The following is a 19,554-nucleotide window of genomic DNA, read 5'->3' on the forward strand; positions in this document are numbered from 1 at the left end:
AGTCTCTGTGCTTTTATTTTTAAGAATTTAGTCCCTCTACTTTTTAGATTTAAAAATCAAGTCCAATTGCTGGTATTATTAAAAAAAAATTATCAATTTTGTTGATGTCACATTTTTAAATAAAAAAATACTCACTTAGTAGTCATGTAACTAAAAAAATGACATTGCAATGAACCTGAATTTAACAAAATATTTTTAATACATGCAAAAACAATGTAAAATATAAATTTATAGATATAAAATAAACTCGATTTAACAATGAAAAGAAAAGAAAATCTCAAATGTATGTTTGTTTCATTAAAAACAACTTTTATGAAATATTTTTAAGAAATCTATCAAACAACAAAAAAATATTTTACACAGATTCATCCAAACACCAGAAAATATTAACTTTTCCAAGAAAGTAAGTCATTTTCCAGAAATCATTTTCCGAAAACCATTTTGGCGAAACAAACAGACCTTTAAATTAAAAAAAATTCAATCACTATAAAAAAAGTTTGACATATTAAAGTCCACTACTATTATTTATTTTTTGGCCCTTGAAATATTAAAGAATATTGGTATTAGACTGGTATTTATATAGGTGATTTTTTAAATTGATTTTTAAATAGATTGACTCCATCCAAAAAAATTGATTTTTAAATCCTAACAGCCAATGATTGGCTGACATGACAAGTGAATGGCATCAATTTTTTTTGTTCCACCAACTTTTACTATTCATTTCATGTTGTATAATAATAAAATTGGGTTATTTTTATAATTAATCAAAATTTTCAAGTTATTTTTATAAAAAAAAACCATTTGGTCCGACTTGTAAAATTATAAAAATATATAGATCAAATTATATTAAAATTTAAAGTAAAAGATTAAATTTTAAATTTAAATATAGTAGAGGATCAAAACTGAAATTTAACCACGTTCAAAATTAACGGGCACGTGTTGTTGTTACTACATGGATTTCTATTTTACAAATGAAGAATGAAACCTCCTCTTTCGTTAGCCCTCTCCAACATTTCTTTTTTGTTTCCTTAAAACCCTAACGCCTCCATGGCATGGCTACCCAAACTCCGAGTTGCCACCGCCTCTGCTGCTTCATCCGCCGTCAACCCACTCCGACGTTGGATCCGAGATATCGGATCAGCCGCTGCGTTGGAGCTCGACTACGACTATGACTACTACGATTACGAGCGAGCTGCCCTGGATCGGCGCGTGCCTCAGCAGAAGCTTGATGTGGATGGTTCAGTGCCGGAGAGGGGAGTTCAGTGGGTTCTTATAGGGGAGCCTGGGGTGAAACGCCATTCTTATGCTGAGAGGCTTTCCAAGCTTCTAGGAATCCCTCATATTTCAATGGGTTCCCTTATTAGACAAGAGCTTGATCCTTACTCCTCTCTCTACAAACAGGTCTTTTTTCTTTAATCTCTGCTAATTGAAATTTATTCCTTTGTTATTTTCTAGAAAAAAGATATTGTTTCTTTAAAGGTTTGAATGGTAATTGGTTTTAAAGGTACCCTCTGTTATGGAAAAACATTGGTTTTGGTGTGCAAAAAATTGCTAAGAAATTCGGAGATAATCTGGTTAATGAGCTTTTACAAGTGTTCACGCTGATTATTACAACTTTTTTAAATATATAATGTAGTCAAAAATATTAATTTGGTCTTTAGGTCGTAAATGCTGTGAATGAAGGGAAGCTTGTTCCAGAGGATGTAGTTTTTGCTTTACTGTCTAAGCGACTTGAAGAAGGTGAAAATGGTTTCATTCTCGATGGAATTCCTCGCACCAGGCTCCAGGCTGTAAGTCATCTATGATTTTGATATTACAATTGTGGTTCTAAGATTTTTTAAAGCTGAATGAAACATTCTGCAATAGGTTCTGTCACTAATTATGTTTTTACTATTTACAGGAAATTCTTGATCAAATTGTTGATATTGATTTGGTTGTGAACTTTAAATGTTCTGAAGAGTACATGTTGAAGATGAGTTCAGAAAGTGAGATTCTTCACATTGGCAACTCCAAAGGTGTAGAAAGTTCCTTGAAGAAGAAACTCCGTGTATACTCAGAGCAGGTAATTATTGTTTGATATGGTTGTCTAATGTCAACCTATCATGGTTATCGTTGTTAGGGAGCCAGTGTATGATTCTTTGAGTTGGATCATGGAAGGTGGAATGTATCTCCTAACCCGATGCTCTTGATCTTCACAGGCCAAGTCAGTGGAGGATTACTACAGTAAGCAAAAGAAGCTTCTCAACTTTCAGCTTGCTGGTGCAACAGGAGATGCATGGCAAGGCCTTCTGGCTGCACTACATCTCCAGTATTCGCCTATTAATGCTCTCAGCTCTTCACCAAAGTTGACAGCTTAAACATCGTTATTTTTCAGATCAAGTGGTCAATTTGATATTCCGGCGTGGTAGTAAATATGTACTGATGAGTGATAGATAAGTTTTTGAGTGTGGCGAACACCCAAGTTGGTGATTTGCCTCGAATTTTTGTTTCCCATTTGTGAGTTACTATGCAATATAAAAGTATGTAATGCAATTTTGGCCGAAGATAAAAGAGTGGAGATGATCATTGGCCTGTATGACTATTTATGATATAATGAATTCATTGCCATTTTTTGTAGTGAATAAGATCTTTTCTTATAGAAATCAACAATCGAACATCAGGTGTATCACTAACTATGATGTAGAATCAGATTTCTGATCAGCATCAGCTGTCGCTTGAACTTGAGCTGCATACTGCAAGTTCCAAAGAACATCCTCGAAAGACGGCCGAGATGATGGTTCTGGACATGTACATTTGCGTGTAACAGATACAATGATCGATAACGACTCTTGTGAGCTAGTCATTAACACAGCTGGATCCACAATTCGCTTTCGGCCATCCTGGCTGCCAAAGGATGCCTGTGATGTGTAATACAAGATATTTAGAAGTAATACCTTTCTCCAATTCTGAAGGAAAAAAGAAACAACAGAAAGTTCCAAAACTGAACACACTTTGACTGTGCATTTGACTAGCCATTGTCATTGTGGTAAGGTTGTGTTAATGGACTTCATAGGTGAAAAGTAAGTTCCTTACCATTTCATTTAAAAGAAATGTTTCTCCTTTTCCACTCACTATAGGCCCAACAAGAGACTCTAGTAATATAAATCCGAAGTTGTAAACATCATCCTCTAAAGTTTGCCTTTGGCTGCAACAAAAATTTAAATTAGAATGTTTGAGGGGCATGTCCATCCTTTTATGTAAAGATGGAAGTCCAATTTCATTCATGGTTGCAAGCTGAAAGTATGGATACCTAGACTTTAAGCCCCCTCCCTTAGCCTGCAGAAGAACAAAATGTTTCAGGATAGTCACTCCAGACCATGAAATCTTTTCCTATGCATAGCTAGAAAACCTACCTCTAGTTTTTCATTGTATTCCAAGATGATAGACATCCCATAGTCACACAGCTTGGCAATTCGATCCTCGTCCAGCAATATATTATTGGTCTTCAATCGGTTATTATAAACACCGGGAATAACCCCAGTATGAAGGAAATGTACAGCCTTGGCTACATCAATTAGAATTGCTAGTCTATCCGACCACTTAAGAACCTTCTCTGGACAACTTTCTGCACTTTGTTTTTCCAGATTGTGGTTTTCAAAGCTCAAAATCCATTAGTATACATTATAGATAACAATGTTTATGTACAAATATAATTTTGAGTTCAAAGTTTCAACACTGACCTGACAGATGCATACGATAATTCCCATTAGGCACATACTCATATACAAGAAAGACTTTGTTTGCAAAGGGATCATCTTGTACACCACCATCAATGCAGTGCCCCAAAAGGCTTACTAAATGAGGATGATGAAGCTTTGAGAAGAAATCAAGCCTAACTTTAAGGTTTTGAATTGAATATCTCTTCAGTAAATTCAAAGATCGAATGGCAACATAGGTTCCATTCTCCAATCTTCCTTTGTATAGCTGAGAAAGAGAAATAAATGTAAGTCAGATATGTCATTGGTGATCTCACTGACCAAGGCAAAACTTCAAGGATATGGTGTTGGTGCCAAGGTTCCATTCAATTCTGGAAACTACTTGATTGCCAAAACAAAGTCATCTAAATTTGATAAGTTTTGACTTTTGAGGATACCTTCCCAGCAGGGCTTTCACCCATAAACATTGATGAATCGAAATTATTTGTGGCTTCCTCCAACTCTTCCAAGGAAAACAGTCGAGATACCGGAGAACCTTGTGTCCCTAGCTTCATAACTTCAGAAATGAATCCTAGACAAATGATATTGCACAATTAATAATTAACATACATAGTGACTCAATCTTCACCTTGAAACACTATAAAATAGTGATAGAAATCATGATGAATTCCCTTCTAATAAGTTATTACAATATGAAGTTGACCTTTATTGCTTACTTGCATTTGCAAGAATGTCAGGTGAAACCCCGGTTGTTGGATTCTCCTGAACTGCCTTTTTCCGTATTTGAGTTTCGAGAGTTTTCCATTCGAAGCATCTTCGAGACAGAAAAAGAACCCCAAATGCCAAGATCACCAGAAGAAGAATAGATCCTACTATAATAGCAATTAATAATGCTATTTTTCTTCCAGTTTTTCTTGTGTTTGCTTCTTTACAATATGAACTTTGATGTTGTTGATGACCTTCAATGGACAAGCAATTCCCACCAAATTTTACTGCTCTCTTATCTGATGTATTGTCCAAGCAAGAAGGAAGCTTACCAACCAACTTGTTACTAGAAATATCGACAAACCCGAGTTTGATACCACAAGTTATTTGCTCTGGAAGTGAACCACTGAGCATATTTGATGCCAAATTCAAATAACTGATGTTTGGCAAATCAAACAAGGCAGAGGGGGGTGTCCCACTCAGATGATTGAAAGACAAGTCAAGGTGCTGGAGATGAGTCAATATGCCAACTTGTGCAGGAATTTCACCTGAGAATAAGTTCTTACCAAGAAGAGCAGTAACCAATCCTCGTGGCATGACAGGCAGTTGGGAATCGAATTGATTCTCTCTTACATCCAACACTCGCAGGCGAGTTAAGCTACTGAAATCAGGCAGTTCCCCTGAAAGCTTATTATGGCACAAGGCAATATCTGTTAGGCTTGAAATTCTGCATATTGAAGAAGGAAACTGGCCCTTCAAATGGTTGCCCCTCAAACTTAGAACAGAAAGATTTGACAAAGAATCCAGTGTATCAGGAATAGTGTCGTTGAAGTAATTGCCATCCAATGTTAGAGTTTGAAGCTTAACCATTCTAGATATCTGAGGGGGAATAGAGCCAAACATGAAATTGGAGCTCAAGTCCAAAAGTTCAAGAGAATATAGCCTATGAATCTTATCAGGAAGAGGCCCCCAAATCCCAAGAGACACTAAACTAAGCACCCTTAAACTCGTTAACCTTGTCAATGTGGTAACTAAAGAATTAATGGAGAATGTCTCAGACAATGTTTTATTATGAATTGCATATCCATTGAATCCACTAACATTTGCAAGCTTATCTCCCCTAATCTTAAGCTCAGTGACAAAATTGTCCTGGCAAGATATCATCATATGTGCCGTTGCAGCCAAGTCACAGAGGCTCCCACTGTAATTATCTAGAACTTGCAGCTGTGAAGGGTACTCTAAATGCTTCCTTATTTGCAGAAAAAGTTGAGTTTGATAAGCTTGCAATCCTTTAGTAGTTTGGAAAAAGCAACTCCTTGAAAACAATACAAGAACAAGCAAGTAAAAGTAACCCATTGAACAAGCTCGTAGAAGCTACAAACGCCAGTTGTTGTCTAAAGAAGTGGATAAAAGCCCTAAAATTAAAACAGGAACGTTAAATGCAAAAAGAATCTGAAACATACCTTGCAAAAGGAAGCTTCATAAGCAATGCTTTACCTGAAGGTTTAATCTCTAATTTCAAACGCTAGAAGATAAATTTCACTGGAGCAGAGAACTGCAAATATTAGTTGTGTGTTAAGGAGGACTTTTGACAGTAATTCACAATTATCCATATTCAAGAGCACACTTAAAAGCATAGGAAGCTGAAATTGAAGCAAAAGAAGGAGGAAAACCAGAAGAAAAAGGAATCTGGAAGACTAAAGATGGTGTTTTTCCCAAGAAAAATTTCTACGCTTTAACTTCAGTGAAAAAGAAAAGAACCCCAGTGAAGAGAAACACAAGAGAGCACTGACAAACAAGCAACTCTCACGATCCAATGAACATCTCTCTCTACAGCAACTTTCTAAGGAAACAAACAATCCCCCAAAAACCACAACAAGGTTTAAAAAGGACCTTGAAGCGAACAGCAATGCAAGTGTTAATTTTAATATGCTTTGGCCAAGTTACTGTAAATGCAAGTATTGTTTATGCAAGTGAGATATTAAAGAGAAGTGGAATGACAAGTCTTCTGCCTGATGGCGTGGCTGCAAATATAATGGGAGGTGGTAGTTGTAAACTGCGTATAAAATTGATAAGGCAATTTAATAGGGACAGGTGCATTAATGGTTTAGTTCTTTGTTTTTTCTTGAAATAAGTGACAAAGCTAAGTGGGGACTGTGTTATATGTAACCAGAAAAAAAAATGCTTAAGAAATGCAGAGATGGAAAGAGAGATAATACTGTATAACTAAATACCAGTAGTAGTTTTTATTTATTTGTTGGTTATATTGCTAATTCACCTTGGAGTTTTTGGATATTTATAACAATGCCATCATACGTGAAATCCGAAGCTGAAGTTCATGTGTTAATGTTAAACAGTAAGACATTTACCGAGTATGGGAAAAAGATGAAAGCAATTTTTCAATGTGCTTTCGTGCAACTAAAACCAGTAACAGAGAAGATCTAAAGCAAAGGGCTTAATTAATGGGAATAAAGCAACTTGTAGACAAACATCACTTTGCTAAATGTTTACGATTAGCCATGGAATCTATATATACAACACCTTAACTGCCCATGCTTTGAGTTTGAATCACCAAAAGCCAGAATCCCCACTTCACAACCCACCTCATAAGAATTAGTCAGAAAAAGAGGTTGGCTGGGGGGGACAATGCAGCAGATGGCTTCTGACTCGGTCAAGGCCATCCTCCTCCATAAACAACATTGCAAATATCTTTTCATCAGTTTAAAGATAGCAAAAACATGACATTGACAAACAGATTGCTAAGTTTTACTGGTATCAATTCCTATACCCTACAAGCAGTTAGCGGTATCAATTCCTATACCCTACAAGCAGTATCTTGAAGGGTCAAAGACTCCCAAAAATCAAAGAAACATAACATTGATTTAAGCCATTTATCTTCTACTGGTTTTGGATTGCTTGTAGCTTGTCTGCCTCTCTCTCCTGTACCTTTATCTAGTGGCAGTGGCAGTTCTTTTTTTTTTTTTTTTTTTTGGGGGGGGGGCGTCTTCAGTTAAAGTTTCAAATTTCGAAGAATGCTTTTCGTTTTAATGTGCAGCACATGACCTACAAACTACAGGCTACTGGCCAGATCGACCTTGTTTTCCTACCTCAAAAGCCAAAACAAAGGTACAAGAAATAGTAAACAGAATGTAAGAAAATTTACCCCTGTACAATCAGACATTGTGAACCCAAAAAAAAAAGACCGGGGCGGGGGGATTTCGTTGCTTTTGTTACTATTTCTACCCCCATTGTTTTTGTTCAAAATTTCTACATTTATCCATTTGCCCGAACAAATGACTCTCAAAAGTTCAAAGCAACTAAAGCTGCCAACCCTTTTCAAGCTATAAGCTTTTACAACTTGCAAGCCAACCACATATTAAGAGATTAAAAGTACGGTTTCCAAGAGAAAACATGGGATGAATGAAGATACCTCTTTGTATCTCCCTAAGTGCTGGCAAATTCAGGTAGTTTCCTCATAAAAAGCAGGAATGAGATTTGGTAAAAAAAAATACCACTTGGATCATTTACATACAGCAATTAAAATATATGATTACACAAAACAACACACTAAGGATCGAAGGCTATTAGTGCTATGCCATTGAATAATGGCACATAAGATTATAAAACTCCAGTTGACCGATATGAGAGGGACAAATCCACAGCGGATACCACGTTTACGGCCATACTTCAGTTCTTACTTCTCCCATTTAAATTCCTTCTCTGCCAAGAATAAATTGTACTACTATGATAAAAATCAAATAATGCGAATGAAATAAAGGGCAAACGGCCAATTATTTTCTCTATTAAAACCCGAATTACTTGGAAACACAATACATCTTAAGATTCAGCTGACAAGTTCTAATGATACAAACTACAACTTTCCAATGCAATCCAAAGCATAATGGCTCTAGCTATTCGCTTTATCAGAATTTGTCTCCTACCGATGTTTAAATTGAAAGTCGGAAAGAAAAAGATGTAACATAGACAAAAAGTTCGGGAGAGCTCTAGTTCCTGAATATCGACTGATGAAATTTGTTAGTCAAATATCCGCATCCATGATATCCTAGAAGTAAGCAACAGAAGCCAGAAGAAGTAATGATGATCCATCTCGAGCACCAGAGGGCTATGTCCCTGAAATCAAGATGAAATGAAGAAAACATTTTATTATGATAAAAGCACTCCTTTAACAGTTTTGACACAATAGAAGGTGTGATCATCACGCACACAAGAGTAAACAAAGAATCAAGCATTGCAACTTTTCAAAAGAAAGATCATATTGCCATACTACAAACCTTGAACACTAAATTCTTAAAGGCCAATTTTCCTTGGTAAAGTTAACATGGTATACTTTGAGGTTTTATAATTCATATTCTGATTAATAATGGTCTTTACCTCCTATAAGTGAGTATTTACACTTGCTGATACCAAAAGACCATCGATCTTAGATTTCTGGTTCTTATGATTTAGAAGGGGAAAACTATCATTTTATGTTTTGGCAAGGAATTGCATACGAAAATAAAACCATCTACCATATTAAACTCCAAACACAACGCTATAGTTTAAATTGCTACCAATTATAAGCTTTTAATAATGGAACAGAGGGAATAAAACCTCTTTAGGGCATTATTCCTAATTACTGAAGGCACTGGAAATGGCAAATTTAGACTTCATCAATAATGACAGATAAGAATCGAGCACAATATTCTCATAGCCTCGATTGCTAAATCCTAAGGACAATCTAAATAATTAAAAAGAAATGACGTTCCTTGAAAATAATCACATATAGAGTTCTTGAGCATTCCAAATGAGATTAAGATAGAAACAACTTACAGAAATAAATAGACAACTAACGCCAATAAAGCATGCACTTATATCTTTACTCCTGTGTATAAATAGACAAATCTATAATTGCAAACTTACTATTTTTCTTTGCATGCCAATTTTCTATGGTCTGATACCAGTTCCATTGGAAAAATAAACCTACAAGACGTAAGACACCGACGGAAGCCACCTCAATGAATGCCATTAAGAAAGATCTTTCAGGGGATAAACCAGCTGTAGCTATAGCCAGCATGTGCCCCTCAAAGTTGCAAGGGACTGTGAAACTTCCAGATTTGATGCCATCTAAAGCTTTCTTGGCAACTTCATCAGCTTTCATTGAACCAGAGGAGCCCGCTAGCAATTTTGTGAGCTCTGGTCTAACTTCATTTTCTGCAAAAGGTCCGCTCATAGTAAATAAAATGCAAATGCTCAATAAATAACACAATGAGCCATACATGTCTCGAAATCAAATTTACTATTGAGAAACACAATCAAGAGTGAGAGGCCAGCATCATGTTCCATAAACCAACAAAAGTCATCAATTATTCGCGCTCAAGATAAACTGAAACTGATTGCTTATAAAGTGAAACGATTACATCTCACAACTTCACAAAATGCAACTGTCTGATTATAGTAAATACAGGTTTGATGCCATTTAACAATATAGAAGGCTCAAAGATAAGGATCTCAAACCTTTCTCAAAACCAGGAGTGTCGGTATCAGGAGGGTATACAACAGAGACATGGATATTATCCGCAATAACCTCCTGCTGCAATGCTTCTGCTAATCCCCGGAGCCCAAATTTACTGGCAGAGTATGCTGTGTAACCATAAATTCCTACCTAAACATCCACACTACAGAGCTCAATTAGAAAGCAAGAAGGGAAATCATTTAAAAGCAAACAAAAATTTTATAAAGAAAAAACAATCAACAAATGTTAGAAAACCCAATTCAATGATTTCAGATACTGACCTGACCAGCTTGGGAAGAAATAAGAGAGATGGAAGCGGGCAAACGGTCCTTCCTCTCCTTCATCAGCGGCAAAGCAGCTTTGATGACATTAAAACTCCCCATGAGATTCACATCTATCATAAACTTGATCTCATCCAATCCCTGCTTGTCAAGCTCCTGAGGCACAAAAACCCCCTGGTTAACTACCAGGACATCGATGGGTCCGGCATCGTTAACCGCCTTCTGGACAGCGTCGTAGTCACGAACATCAGCAGAAAATATCGAAACGTCGAGGCCGGAGGAACGGCGAATCGATTCTTTGGCTTCTTGGAGTTTGTTAAGAGATCGAGCTAAGAGTGAGACTCGAGCTCCTTGGGAAGCGGCTTGGTGGGCTAAGGCTAGCCCGATCCCGCTTGACCCACCTGTTATGAAGACGTGGCGGTTCTTTATTAGGATAGTGACTGGGCGGGGGCGGACGATAAAGTAGAGGAGGAGGAGGAGGAGGATAGGGAGCAAAATAAGAGAGAGTAACACCATTACCGGCGGTGAATCACGGCGACGATTCCTGGCGGTGAATGATTGCGATTCTGGTATTACGCTTTTAGATTTTGAGCTTGACTTTCTTTTATAGCAGAAACTAGTATGTATGCTTCACCGCTCGACATTACCGAAGCTATTTAATAATCATCTTTTATAGAAATTTAATAATCATCTTTTATAAAAATTATAAAAAATAGAAATCAAGTAATAAAAATTATTAAATTTTAATAAAAAAAATATAAAAATATATTTAAAAATTATAAAATCGTAAAAAATCATAAAATATATAGAAATATAGAAAAAACTAGAAAATTTTATAAATTCATAAGAAAATTATAAAAAATTAAAGAAATATAAAATTCTTAAAAATAATATAAAAGTTATTGTATAAAAGGAAGCATTTTATAATTTTTCTATAACTTTATTTTTATTTTTTATCATTTTTTGTCACATGTCACGCTATGTTGCGACACATAATGATTTTAACTAAAAAGAAAAACTAGGGCTCATTAACTTTAACGTCAACTGTCAAATAGAATTTTTGATGTATTTTATAATTTTTTTAATTTTTAATAAAATTTAAATATTTTTTATATTTTTATTAAAATTTAATAATTTTTATAACTTTTATTGATTTTTATTTTTTATAATTTTTTGCTACATGTCACACCGTGGTTGTGATACAAAGTGAGTTTAACTAAAAAAAATTAAGAACAATTAACTTTATCGGTCAAATAGATTTTTTAATGCATTTTAACAGTTCAAGTATCCACTTAAGTGAAAAAAAAAATAAAGAACTTAATTGTGTTTTAAAAAAATATATGAGGACCTTTTTAATATATTTTGAAAATTTAAAAACTCAATTGAGTGAAAAAAAAAAAGCAAGACTTTTTTTTTTAATTTGAGGGTTTTTTATGCCAAATTTAATTAATACTATTTATGATATTTTCATTTTAAAAAATATCAAAACATTAAGGAAATATTAATTTAAAATTATCCTCGCACGCACAAATCAATGAATATAAATGTTGGACGTAATTAATGTGAAGTCTCTTTTTCTTTGCTTTAATTTTTTAAATTTTGGGGGGCCGAAAGGAAGCATGGATTTCATATCAAAACAGCATTCTTCAGATTTTGCAGACACACAATAACATGACAAAACATCTCAACAAAATCAAAATACACCTCTAACATTCACAACTCTCCTTAACAATCATTACCACTGGAGCTCAATACATCTGATGTTGGTCGATTCCAAGGGCAACGAGTGGTTGTATGGTTTATCCTTCGCTTTCTCCGCGCTTATAACCGGGCTGGAACTAGCACAGAAATTGAGGGTGTATAAGCTGCATGTTCACACAAACTCTTAGCTGATGGCCAAGCAAGTTCTATGAGAATACCAGATCCAAAACCCTATCTTGGCTTACTACCATGGCTGCTCAATAGTCTATTGATGAAGTTTCCTAATGTCCAAGTGGATAGGGTGCTGCAAGGTGACGTTTCAACCCATGCAGGGAATTAGAGTTTTTGTCTTTGTATCTTCTTGGCTTCTAGCCTCTCTTTTTTTCCACTTAAAAAAGGATATTAGACACTTATCTGTATTTGAATATATTTGAACTTAGAGGTGTTAATGGGCCGGGTGGCCTGGCCCGGCCCAATGACCCGCTCGAAATATGAGAGGATTCGGATAAAAATATAGGCTTGAAATATGGGTTTGAGCAAAAAAACGAGACCCGTTTAGAAAATGGGCCGAACCTCGAGCACCACTTTTTTTGCCTGAGCCCAGCCCGGCCCGAATATAATAAATATATTTTTTTAATTTTAAAAATATTTTTTTATTTTTTTTATTTTTAAAATAAATTTTTGGTGTTTATTAAAAAAATGGGCCGGGCCGGGCCAAGCTCGAGCTTAAGAATTTTTTCCCGAACCAGACCTGGAAAAATTTCAGGCCCATATTTCGGGCCGGGCAAGGCCCGAGCCTAAGACAGGCCAAATTTTTTCTGGTCCCGGCCCGGCCCGTGAACACCTCTATTTGAACTCATGTTATCCAAATTGTTGTAATAATAGTAGAGCCGTAGAGGTGTTCATGGGCCGGGTGGCCCGGTCCGGCCCAACAGCCCACCCGAAATATGGAAGGGTTCGAGTAAAAATATAGGTCGAAAATATGAGTTTGGGCAAAAAAACAAGGCCCGTTTAGAAAACGGGCCGGGCCTCAGGCACCACTTTTTTTGCTCGGGCTCGACCCGAATATAATAAATATATTTTTAATTTTTAATTTTAAAATATTTTTAAAATACTTTTTTATTTTTTTATTTTTTTATTTTTAAAATAAATTTTTGGTGTTTATTAAAAAAATGGACTGATCCAGGCCAAGCTTGGGCTTAAGAATTTTTTCTCAGGCCGGGCCTAGACAAAATTTCAGGCCCATATTACGGGTCGGGCCTATAATAAATTTTGGCCACGTCCTAGGCCCAAGCCCAGCCCAATCCGACCCAAAATATGGGCCTAAAATTTTGTCCAGTCCCGACCCGAGAAAAAATTTCTATGCCCGAGCCCGGCCCGGCCCATTTTTTAAATAAACACCAAAAATTTATTTTAAAAATAAAAAAAGTATTTTAAAATTAAAAAAATAAAAATATATATTTATTATATATTTGGGTCGGGTCAGGCCCAGGCAAAAAAAGTGGTGCCTGAGGTCCGGCCCGTTTTCTAAACAGGCCTCGTTTTTTTGCCCAAACCCATATTTCAGGCCTATATTTTTACCCAAACCCTCCCATATTTCGGGCAAACCAGCCCACCCGGCCCATGAACACCTCTAAATAATAGTGATACCAACTGAATTAAAACTTAAAATTAACATTCTTAAAAGTGTAACTCAATATAAAACTGTGTCAAAACTTGCATATCATATCAAAACTGTGTCAAAATAAAATAAAAAAAAGTTGGTTGCATATCAAAGAACAAAAACAAATAGTGCAGTCCAGGAAAAGATGATCGCTTTTACATCATATAAATATATATATATATATCCAGTATAAGGCAGTAGTAATACAAGAGGATTAACATCATAGATTAACCAAAAGAGGGAAATTCTTACTTCGATGGTAATCCGTCATTTCAGCAGCTTGTCATGTGAAGATTCCAAATATGTAATTACATTATCTGCTGCTTTGCAACCAGAAGCAATCGATTTGCCCACCGATAATCCCCCTTTGTGGTTACCTACCAAATTCCAAAATAGTTCATAGTCCATACAAACAAAACAAAGGAACGAATCTCAAATATAAATATTTGTCCAACACAAAGTTTATTCAATTTTCTTTTTCAAGCTCGACTGTGTAGGATATGGGTACTTTTTAAGGAAAATGGAGAGTTTGGGATGTGTTAATATATTATAAACTTCAACTAAAAGGGCAGTTAGTTACCTGCATAGAAGAATCCAGGGAGATCTCTCTCCATCTTTTCAATGCCTTCCAAGACCGAAGCATAGTTACGGCCATACAAGGGAAATGCCTTGCTCCAATAGAAATGACTGCCATTAGGAAAGTTTCGGGTAAATGTATGGTAGCTATACATTTAAAATCCAAAACTCCTCGTAGGTAACTTTTAAATTTTAACAAACAGACATTGTAGTATTGTAAATCAAATGCTAAGGTAATGGTTAATGTACTTGAAGAATGTCGGTTCTCCCTCCACTCCCAACAACTGCTGAAGGTCGGAAGTAACAATATGCTTCAATTCATCTCTAAAACAATGGTTAACAGTGATAATTATTAGCAAAACAGTTAAAAATACAATGAAGTATGAAAAAGTAAAGTAAAAGAACCAAATTTAGTTTTCAATACGTTGAGGCTTTTGCCAGCTCCTTATTTCGATTTCCTCCAACAAAGGTTGTATAGAGATACAAATTATTAGGTGCACGATCAGGAAACATCACAGATGAAAAAAGTGTACCTGAATAAGAGCAAAATACATACGATGAAGGCACCAAGAAAATAAATACAAGTTAATCTTAAATGCACTGTACCAGAGCCAAGCATTACCGAGAGTTTTTAAACCATTTTGCTGCTCCTTTGAAGGTATAAGAACTCCAAAACCTTCTAGGGGTTTCTTGACATTCTCCTTCTTAAAAGCAGTAATTATGACGGATAGTGGCATATAACTCACCTACATTTGAAATTTCAAAAGAAGATGAGCATAAAATTAAACTGATATTAAAGCATACTTTGCTAATGCAAGGATCAAAATCATTTGTGCACATCCCAGTCCATGTATATTGATAAGGGAACTGACACAACCTAATTCTAAGCATTTTTCCTCGTATAAAATTGCAGAAGCAAATACCTCAGGGATGAAGTTCAGTGGAAAGACATTTCCTCCTTTAGTAATTTTCATTTCTTTAACATTGCACACCGGAGCCTGCAATTTACAAGTTTATGTTCTGTTAACAATTATATGTTTTAACATATAATTATAAAGCATAGTAGTATAGATTCATGTCAACACACAAGCTGGTGTTCTTTTGGAAGCAGCAGTAAGAATAATTACTACAGATTGATTGTCTACTAAACAAAGTTCAACTAACCGTCATTATTACAGCATCAAATGATGAGCCTTGTGAGCGCTTGTCTCGATCAGAAGCATAAGAGAGAGACCAGTTCTCTGATGTAGACTTCCCCTCATGACTGTAAGATAATGACAAAACCTTTGATTTCAGTTTAAGCTCATCTTTGGAAAGATCTTTGCACAACATATCAGCAAGTGTCTGCAAAAGACATCAAAAAATAAATGACTGTATTTAAGGGATGAAAGTCTGAGGCAATACATGAAACTATCAGTTAGGTCTTGCTCATATTATTGATCCTAAAAGGAAATAAGAAATTTTAGTAAAGCTAGAGAACAGGTATAACCTTAGTTTGATTAAAACTGTAACCCTAGAACAATCTGAAGGATAAGAAATGGGCATGCAATCAAGTAGCCAGAATTAAGTAACATACTGTTGTCATTTTTGCATGCTTAAAAGATGCCATCGAGATTTTTGTGGGTATTACTGCACTTGCAAATAGCAATGTTATAATTCCAAAATATGTGTAACAGCTTTCATAGAAATGTTCTAGCATGCATTTCACAGAAAATTTTCCAGGCATTATGGATAGTATAATGTGACGTGGTAATCTTGCCTAATATCTTAAGCCTTCAATCTATTTAAAGCACATAAAAGATGTTCCATACAATAATTCATCTAAAGCTTCCTTCAAAACAAAAGAATTAAGAAAAGTAGTACTGAATTAACGATGCATGTTCATGGTAGGAAATATGCAAGATTTAAAATCTTAATTAAAGAACATTGAATTGAACTGTAAACTGTAAAAACAGTCGAATATGTAAATTACATAATGAATAAGAAATGTAAATCAGTTCAATATAGATAGAGTAAAACAGCAAACTTGCAATTGGCATAAATAAATAAACTTAGCTCACAACAGAAAAAGTTATCCATAAGTTCATTACCTGCATTCCACCCTTGAAGGAAAATGAGCCACGTAGAGCCTTTCTTTTCACTGAATTTTTTGTTTCTTCACGATTTGTCCTTTTGGCAGAGAATTTAGATTTCACTGCTCCAACAATGATAGAGCCAAACCTGACAAGAAAGAATCATGAAGAAGAATCTGTTAACAAGTAGTAAACCCCAACTATTTTAAGAATATATTGGATCAAGATAAGAAAATTCACAATGCAGCTAGATATGGTTCTTTAACACACATCGGTGGCAAACTTGAGTAAAGTACCAATACACCTAGTCCAAATTTAAATGTACTCTTCTAACTTTAAACAAATATCATAGAGGCAAAAACCATAATTTGAGTATTCAAGATAAATGTTTTTACATGTAAAAGAATGACACATAAAATTGCAAAGAAGCAACAGTGCACTGACAGAAAAGTTCCCAATCGTGATATTATCAGCAGTGATCCCGGACCAAAGAGTATCGGTTTCATATTAGTACTAATGTTTAGTCATCCAATGCCTTGGGAAAGTAATAACAACTTCTTGTAGTCCTTCCTTTTATAATAAGCAATTTATTGGGTCTAGGAACAAATTTTCATCAAATATAAACTCGTAATTTGAAGGGACAATTTTCAATTTATTCAGCCAAAAGTAATATGAAGGATAGAAGAAAAGTTACACAAAAAATACCTTTGCTCAAGATCCCATAGCTCCGGAAAGGAATGGCACATCTGTTTTAAACGTAAAAAGGTGAAAAGATGAGAATGAAGCATCGGCAACAAGAGCCATTTCACAACTCAATTAAGGACCATAGCTCATGAAAGCAGTGAAACACACTAATTCTTTATGTAAATAGAATGAAAATTAGGTGGATGCTTCCTTCCATGAAACTTAAATAGATTAGTCCAGATAAACGGTGCATTACTCACAGATAGAGATTCAGGATCTCCGGCACTTGTGCCAGCAACAAAGGGATCAACAAGGTAATCCACAACCTTATAAAACAAAACCAGTAAGTAAATTATCATAAAAAATTCAATATTTTGCACTGTTTCAGGTAATCTTCAATTTTTTCTGAATCCAGCTAAAAATCAGTGTTTGCACAAGTCAATGCAGATCCCTCGTAAATAAAGAGAACCTAATAGAATATACTTGGTAAAATTATTTTGGAAAAAATAACATGGACTAAAGAAATTAGAAAGCAAAAGCATACCTCCTGCCCAAAATGGCGCTGAAAAAATCCTCCTACACTGCATGAAAATTGAAAACACACAGTAAAGAAACAAGACACTTCTTCAAGTAACATGAGAAACGGATGAACAAAAGCATTTAATCAATAACTATGAATCCTAGATTGTGTTTATCACCTTTCCTGATTATAAGCATCAGATATTTTTGAGGCTTCACTTTTTCTCCACAGAAAAGGCTCCAAAATAATCTGAAACTGCAGAAGCAGAACTGGATTTATATAGGAATATTATGAGCAAAAGCTATTGGCAAGGAGGGAAAGCAAGCTCCACTTTACACCATGACTATTAGTAGATTCAAAAATAATATCACAAAAGACTGCTTGCTAACTAATCCGATATGCTAACTGTTTAAAACAAACAAAATTTATGATCCATTCGATACGCCCAAAATAGTTCTGATAAACAAACCTTTGATTTTGCTGAAAGAATGCTGCTTGTGAATAATGCGAGAGGATTTGAGGGGATCTAACACAAAAAAATCTTGTGATAACAGTCAGATCCAAAATATCTCAGGGTATAAGAGTCATACTTTGAGAAGATGTAAACTCAAATAGCAGTGAAGGTGGAACATTAGAAGCATACCAATACAGGCACGCCATTTCTCACGATATACCGCTTGTTCTGTGCAATTGGCTGCATTAAACACCCAATAATCAAGTTAATCAAGGAAAGTAATACTCTTACTTTTACTATCATCCTTCAGGAACTCCCAAGCTTTCAGTTGAACTTGAAAAGCAAGAACCAAAATAGGGGGCAGTCACCACCAACCCCCCTCCTCCCCAAAGTTCCTAAAAGTTATTAATGTTCATATAAAATTTAATTATATAAAGTTTTTATAAGTTGAAAAAATTTATAATTTTATCCCCCAAAAAATTAAATATAAGTTGAAAATCCTAGTACTTATACTGTTGCAAAGACTGGGGTACCGAAGGATAAATAAACTTACAACTAATAGCCTCAAATTATCATTTACACAGGAACGGATAGAGCTATAGGAAACTAGGAACACTTACAACTTGTTCCTTATCTTGAATACCAAGATCATCAAACAAACTTCTCACTTCAATCTCACTTTCAGTCTGCACTAATAAATTAAACATTCACGGTAAAAAGCAATATCATCATTGCATTTTAAAATTCACACGCGCATTTGTCATCTACTTAACCAGAAAAGCAATTAAAGCTTCTAAAAAGAAACAACGTTTACCATTGTATTTGCTCCTTCATCCCATATCAAACCCTCCCTCGACACACTTCTTAACTTCCCTCCAGCTCTTCCTTCGGATTCAAATACCGTAACATGTAAACCTTGTGATTTCAACTTGTAAGCTGCCGCGAGTCCACTTCATTATAGTCAAAAGTTAAATTAGCTAACTAAATTAACATTTCCAAATTCCAGTTTCTTGATAAATCATCTTTTACACCCGATCAAAAAATCAAAACAACTATACAAAAATTAAAATGTTATAAAGAGAAGAAATGTACGAAATGTAAAGTTCGAAACCGTACCTAACACCAGCGCCAATGACAGCTACTCTTTTAGCAGAAGCTGAGAAAAGAACACTTCAAAAATCAGCACAAAAAACAAAAGCTAGATCATTGCGAAATTAGAATTGAAGATATTAGATGAGAGAGATAGAGATAGAGATAGAGAGGTGTACAGTGGTCATCTTTGTTTTCAGTTGACGCCATTTTCGTTACGGGTTTCGAGATTCCCGATGCTAGCACGCAAAATGGGGCGATATTTAACATTCTTGTTCAGGTTTCGGCCCTCTTTGGGTCTACTCCGGCAATCTCCTTGTGTTTTGGGCTCAGCATTAACATTCTTCGAAAAGGATGTTAAAAGCTATCTACAAGCCCGTTTCTTATTAACACTCTCATCAAATTCTGCTATTAAACTTAGTGTCCATAAAATTGGAGTCGACTTAAAAAAATTAAAAACAAGTTTCAATTTTGAGGCTAATTTACTAAAAAAAGCCAATTTTTATAAAAAATTACCGAAATGGGCTGGTTTTTTTAATTATTTACCAGAATGGGCCATTTTCCACGAAATCGCGTCCACGTCAGCGCGATGTCAGGGTACG

General features: G+C 35.3%; 4 protein-coding genes across 16 annotated transcripts; 1 reads left to right on the top strand and 3 right to left on the bottom strand.

Moving 5' to 3' along the window:
* Positions 1-911: 911 nt before the first annotated feature.
* LOC107899708 (probable adenylate kinase 7, mitochondrial) lies at positions 912-2,621 on the top strand. Its single transcript, XM_016825487.2, has 4 exons — positions 912-1,401; positions 1,662-1,790; positions 1,901-2,062; positions 2,199-2,621. The coding sequence occupies exons 1-4, from the start codon at positions 1,048-1,050 to the stop codon at positions 2,355-2,357; spliced, it is 804 nt and encodes a 267-aa protein (XP_016680976.2). The 5' UTR covers positions 912-1,047; the 3' UTR covers positions 2,358-2,621.
* LOC107899706 (probable inactive leucine-rich repeat receptor-like protein kinase At3g03770) lies at positions 2,615-6,541 on the bottom strand. 9 transcript variants are annotated; one of them, XM_041092073.1, is made up of 9 exons: positions 6,294-6,541; positions 5,864-5,955; positions 4,412-5,715; positions 4,133-4,266; positions 3,720-3,963; positions 3,393-3,604; positions 3,290-3,315; positions 3,073-3,184; positions 2,615-2,897 (listed from the first exon to the last, which is right to left on the bottom strand). In XM_041092073.1, exons 2-9 carry the CDS (start codon positions 5,881-5,883, stop codon positions 2,673-2,675), a joined length of 2,277 nt encoding a protein of 758 aa, XP_040948007.1. In that variant the 5' UTR covers positions 5,884-5,955; positions 6,294-6,541; the 3' UTR covers positions 2,615-2,672. The 9 variants fall into 9 exon arrangements, with proteins under 9 accessions (XP_040948007.1, XP_040948006.1, XP_016680974.1 ...); XM_041092072.1 differs by having other exon boundaries at positions 6,074-6,541; XM_016825485.2 differs by having other exon boundaries at positions 4,412-5,815; positions 5,898-5,955; positions 6,294-6,540.
* A 1,632-nt stretch (positions 6,542-8,173) lies between these two features.
* LOC107899707 (3-dehydrosphinganine reductase TSC10A) lies at positions 8,174-10,863 on the bottom strand. The gene is made up of 4 exons (XM_016825486.2): positions 10,194-10,863; positions 9,915-10,062; positions 9,321-9,611; positions 8,174-8,531 (listed from the first exon to the last, which is right to left on the bottom strand). Exons 1-4 carry the CDS (start codon positions 10,707-10,709, stop codon positions 8,524-8,526), a joined length of 963 nt encoding a protein of 320 aa, XP_016680975.1. The 5' UTR covers positions 10,710-10,863; the 3' UTR covers positions 8,174-8,523.
* A 934-nt stretch (positions 10,864-11,797) lies between these two features.
* Positions 11,798-19,352, bottom strand: LOC107899705 (protoporphyrinogen oxidase 2, chloroplastic/mitochondrial). 5 transcript variants are annotated; one of them, XM_016825477.2, is made up of 19 exons: positions 19,132-19,325; positions 18,980-19,019; positions 18,678-18,813; positions 18,484-18,549; positions 18,053-18,103; positions 17,879-17,935; positions 17,588-17,664; positions 17,434-17,470; positions 17,150-17,215; positions 16,911-16,951; positions 16,224-16,353; positions 15,298-15,477; positions 15,057-15,131; positions 14,756-14,879; positions 14,558-14,666; positions 14,383-14,457; positions 14,138-14,244; positions 13,810-13,934; positions 11,798-12,058 (listed from the first exon to the last, which is right to left on the bottom strand). In XM_016825477.2, the coding sequence occupies exons 1-18, from the start codon at positions 19,220-19,222 to the stop codon at positions 13,825-13,827; spliced, it is 1,572 nt and encodes a 523-aa protein (XP_016680966.1). In that variant the 5' UTR covers positions 19,223-19,325; the 3' UTR covers positions 11,798-12,058; positions 13,810-13,824. The 5 variants fall into 5 exon arrangements, with proteins under 5 accessions (XP_016680966.1, XP_016680968.1, XP_016680967.1 ...); XM_016825479.2 differs by having other exon boundaries at positions 11,798-12,025; positions 19,132-19,292; XM_016825478.2 differs by having other exon boundaries at positions 11,798-12,031; positions 19,132-19,292.
* Between the last annotated feature and the right edge of the window lie 202 nt (positions 19,353-19,554).

The sequence above is a fragment of the Gossypium hirsutum genome, chromosome D04, assembly GCF_007990345.1.
Source record: "Gossypium hirsutum isolate 1008001.06 chromosome D04, Gossypium_hirsutum_v2.1, whole genome shotgun sequence".
NCBI classification, from domain to species: Eukaryota; Viridiplantae; Streptophyta; class Magnoliopsida; order Malvales; family Malvaceae; genus Gossypium; species Gossypium hirsutum.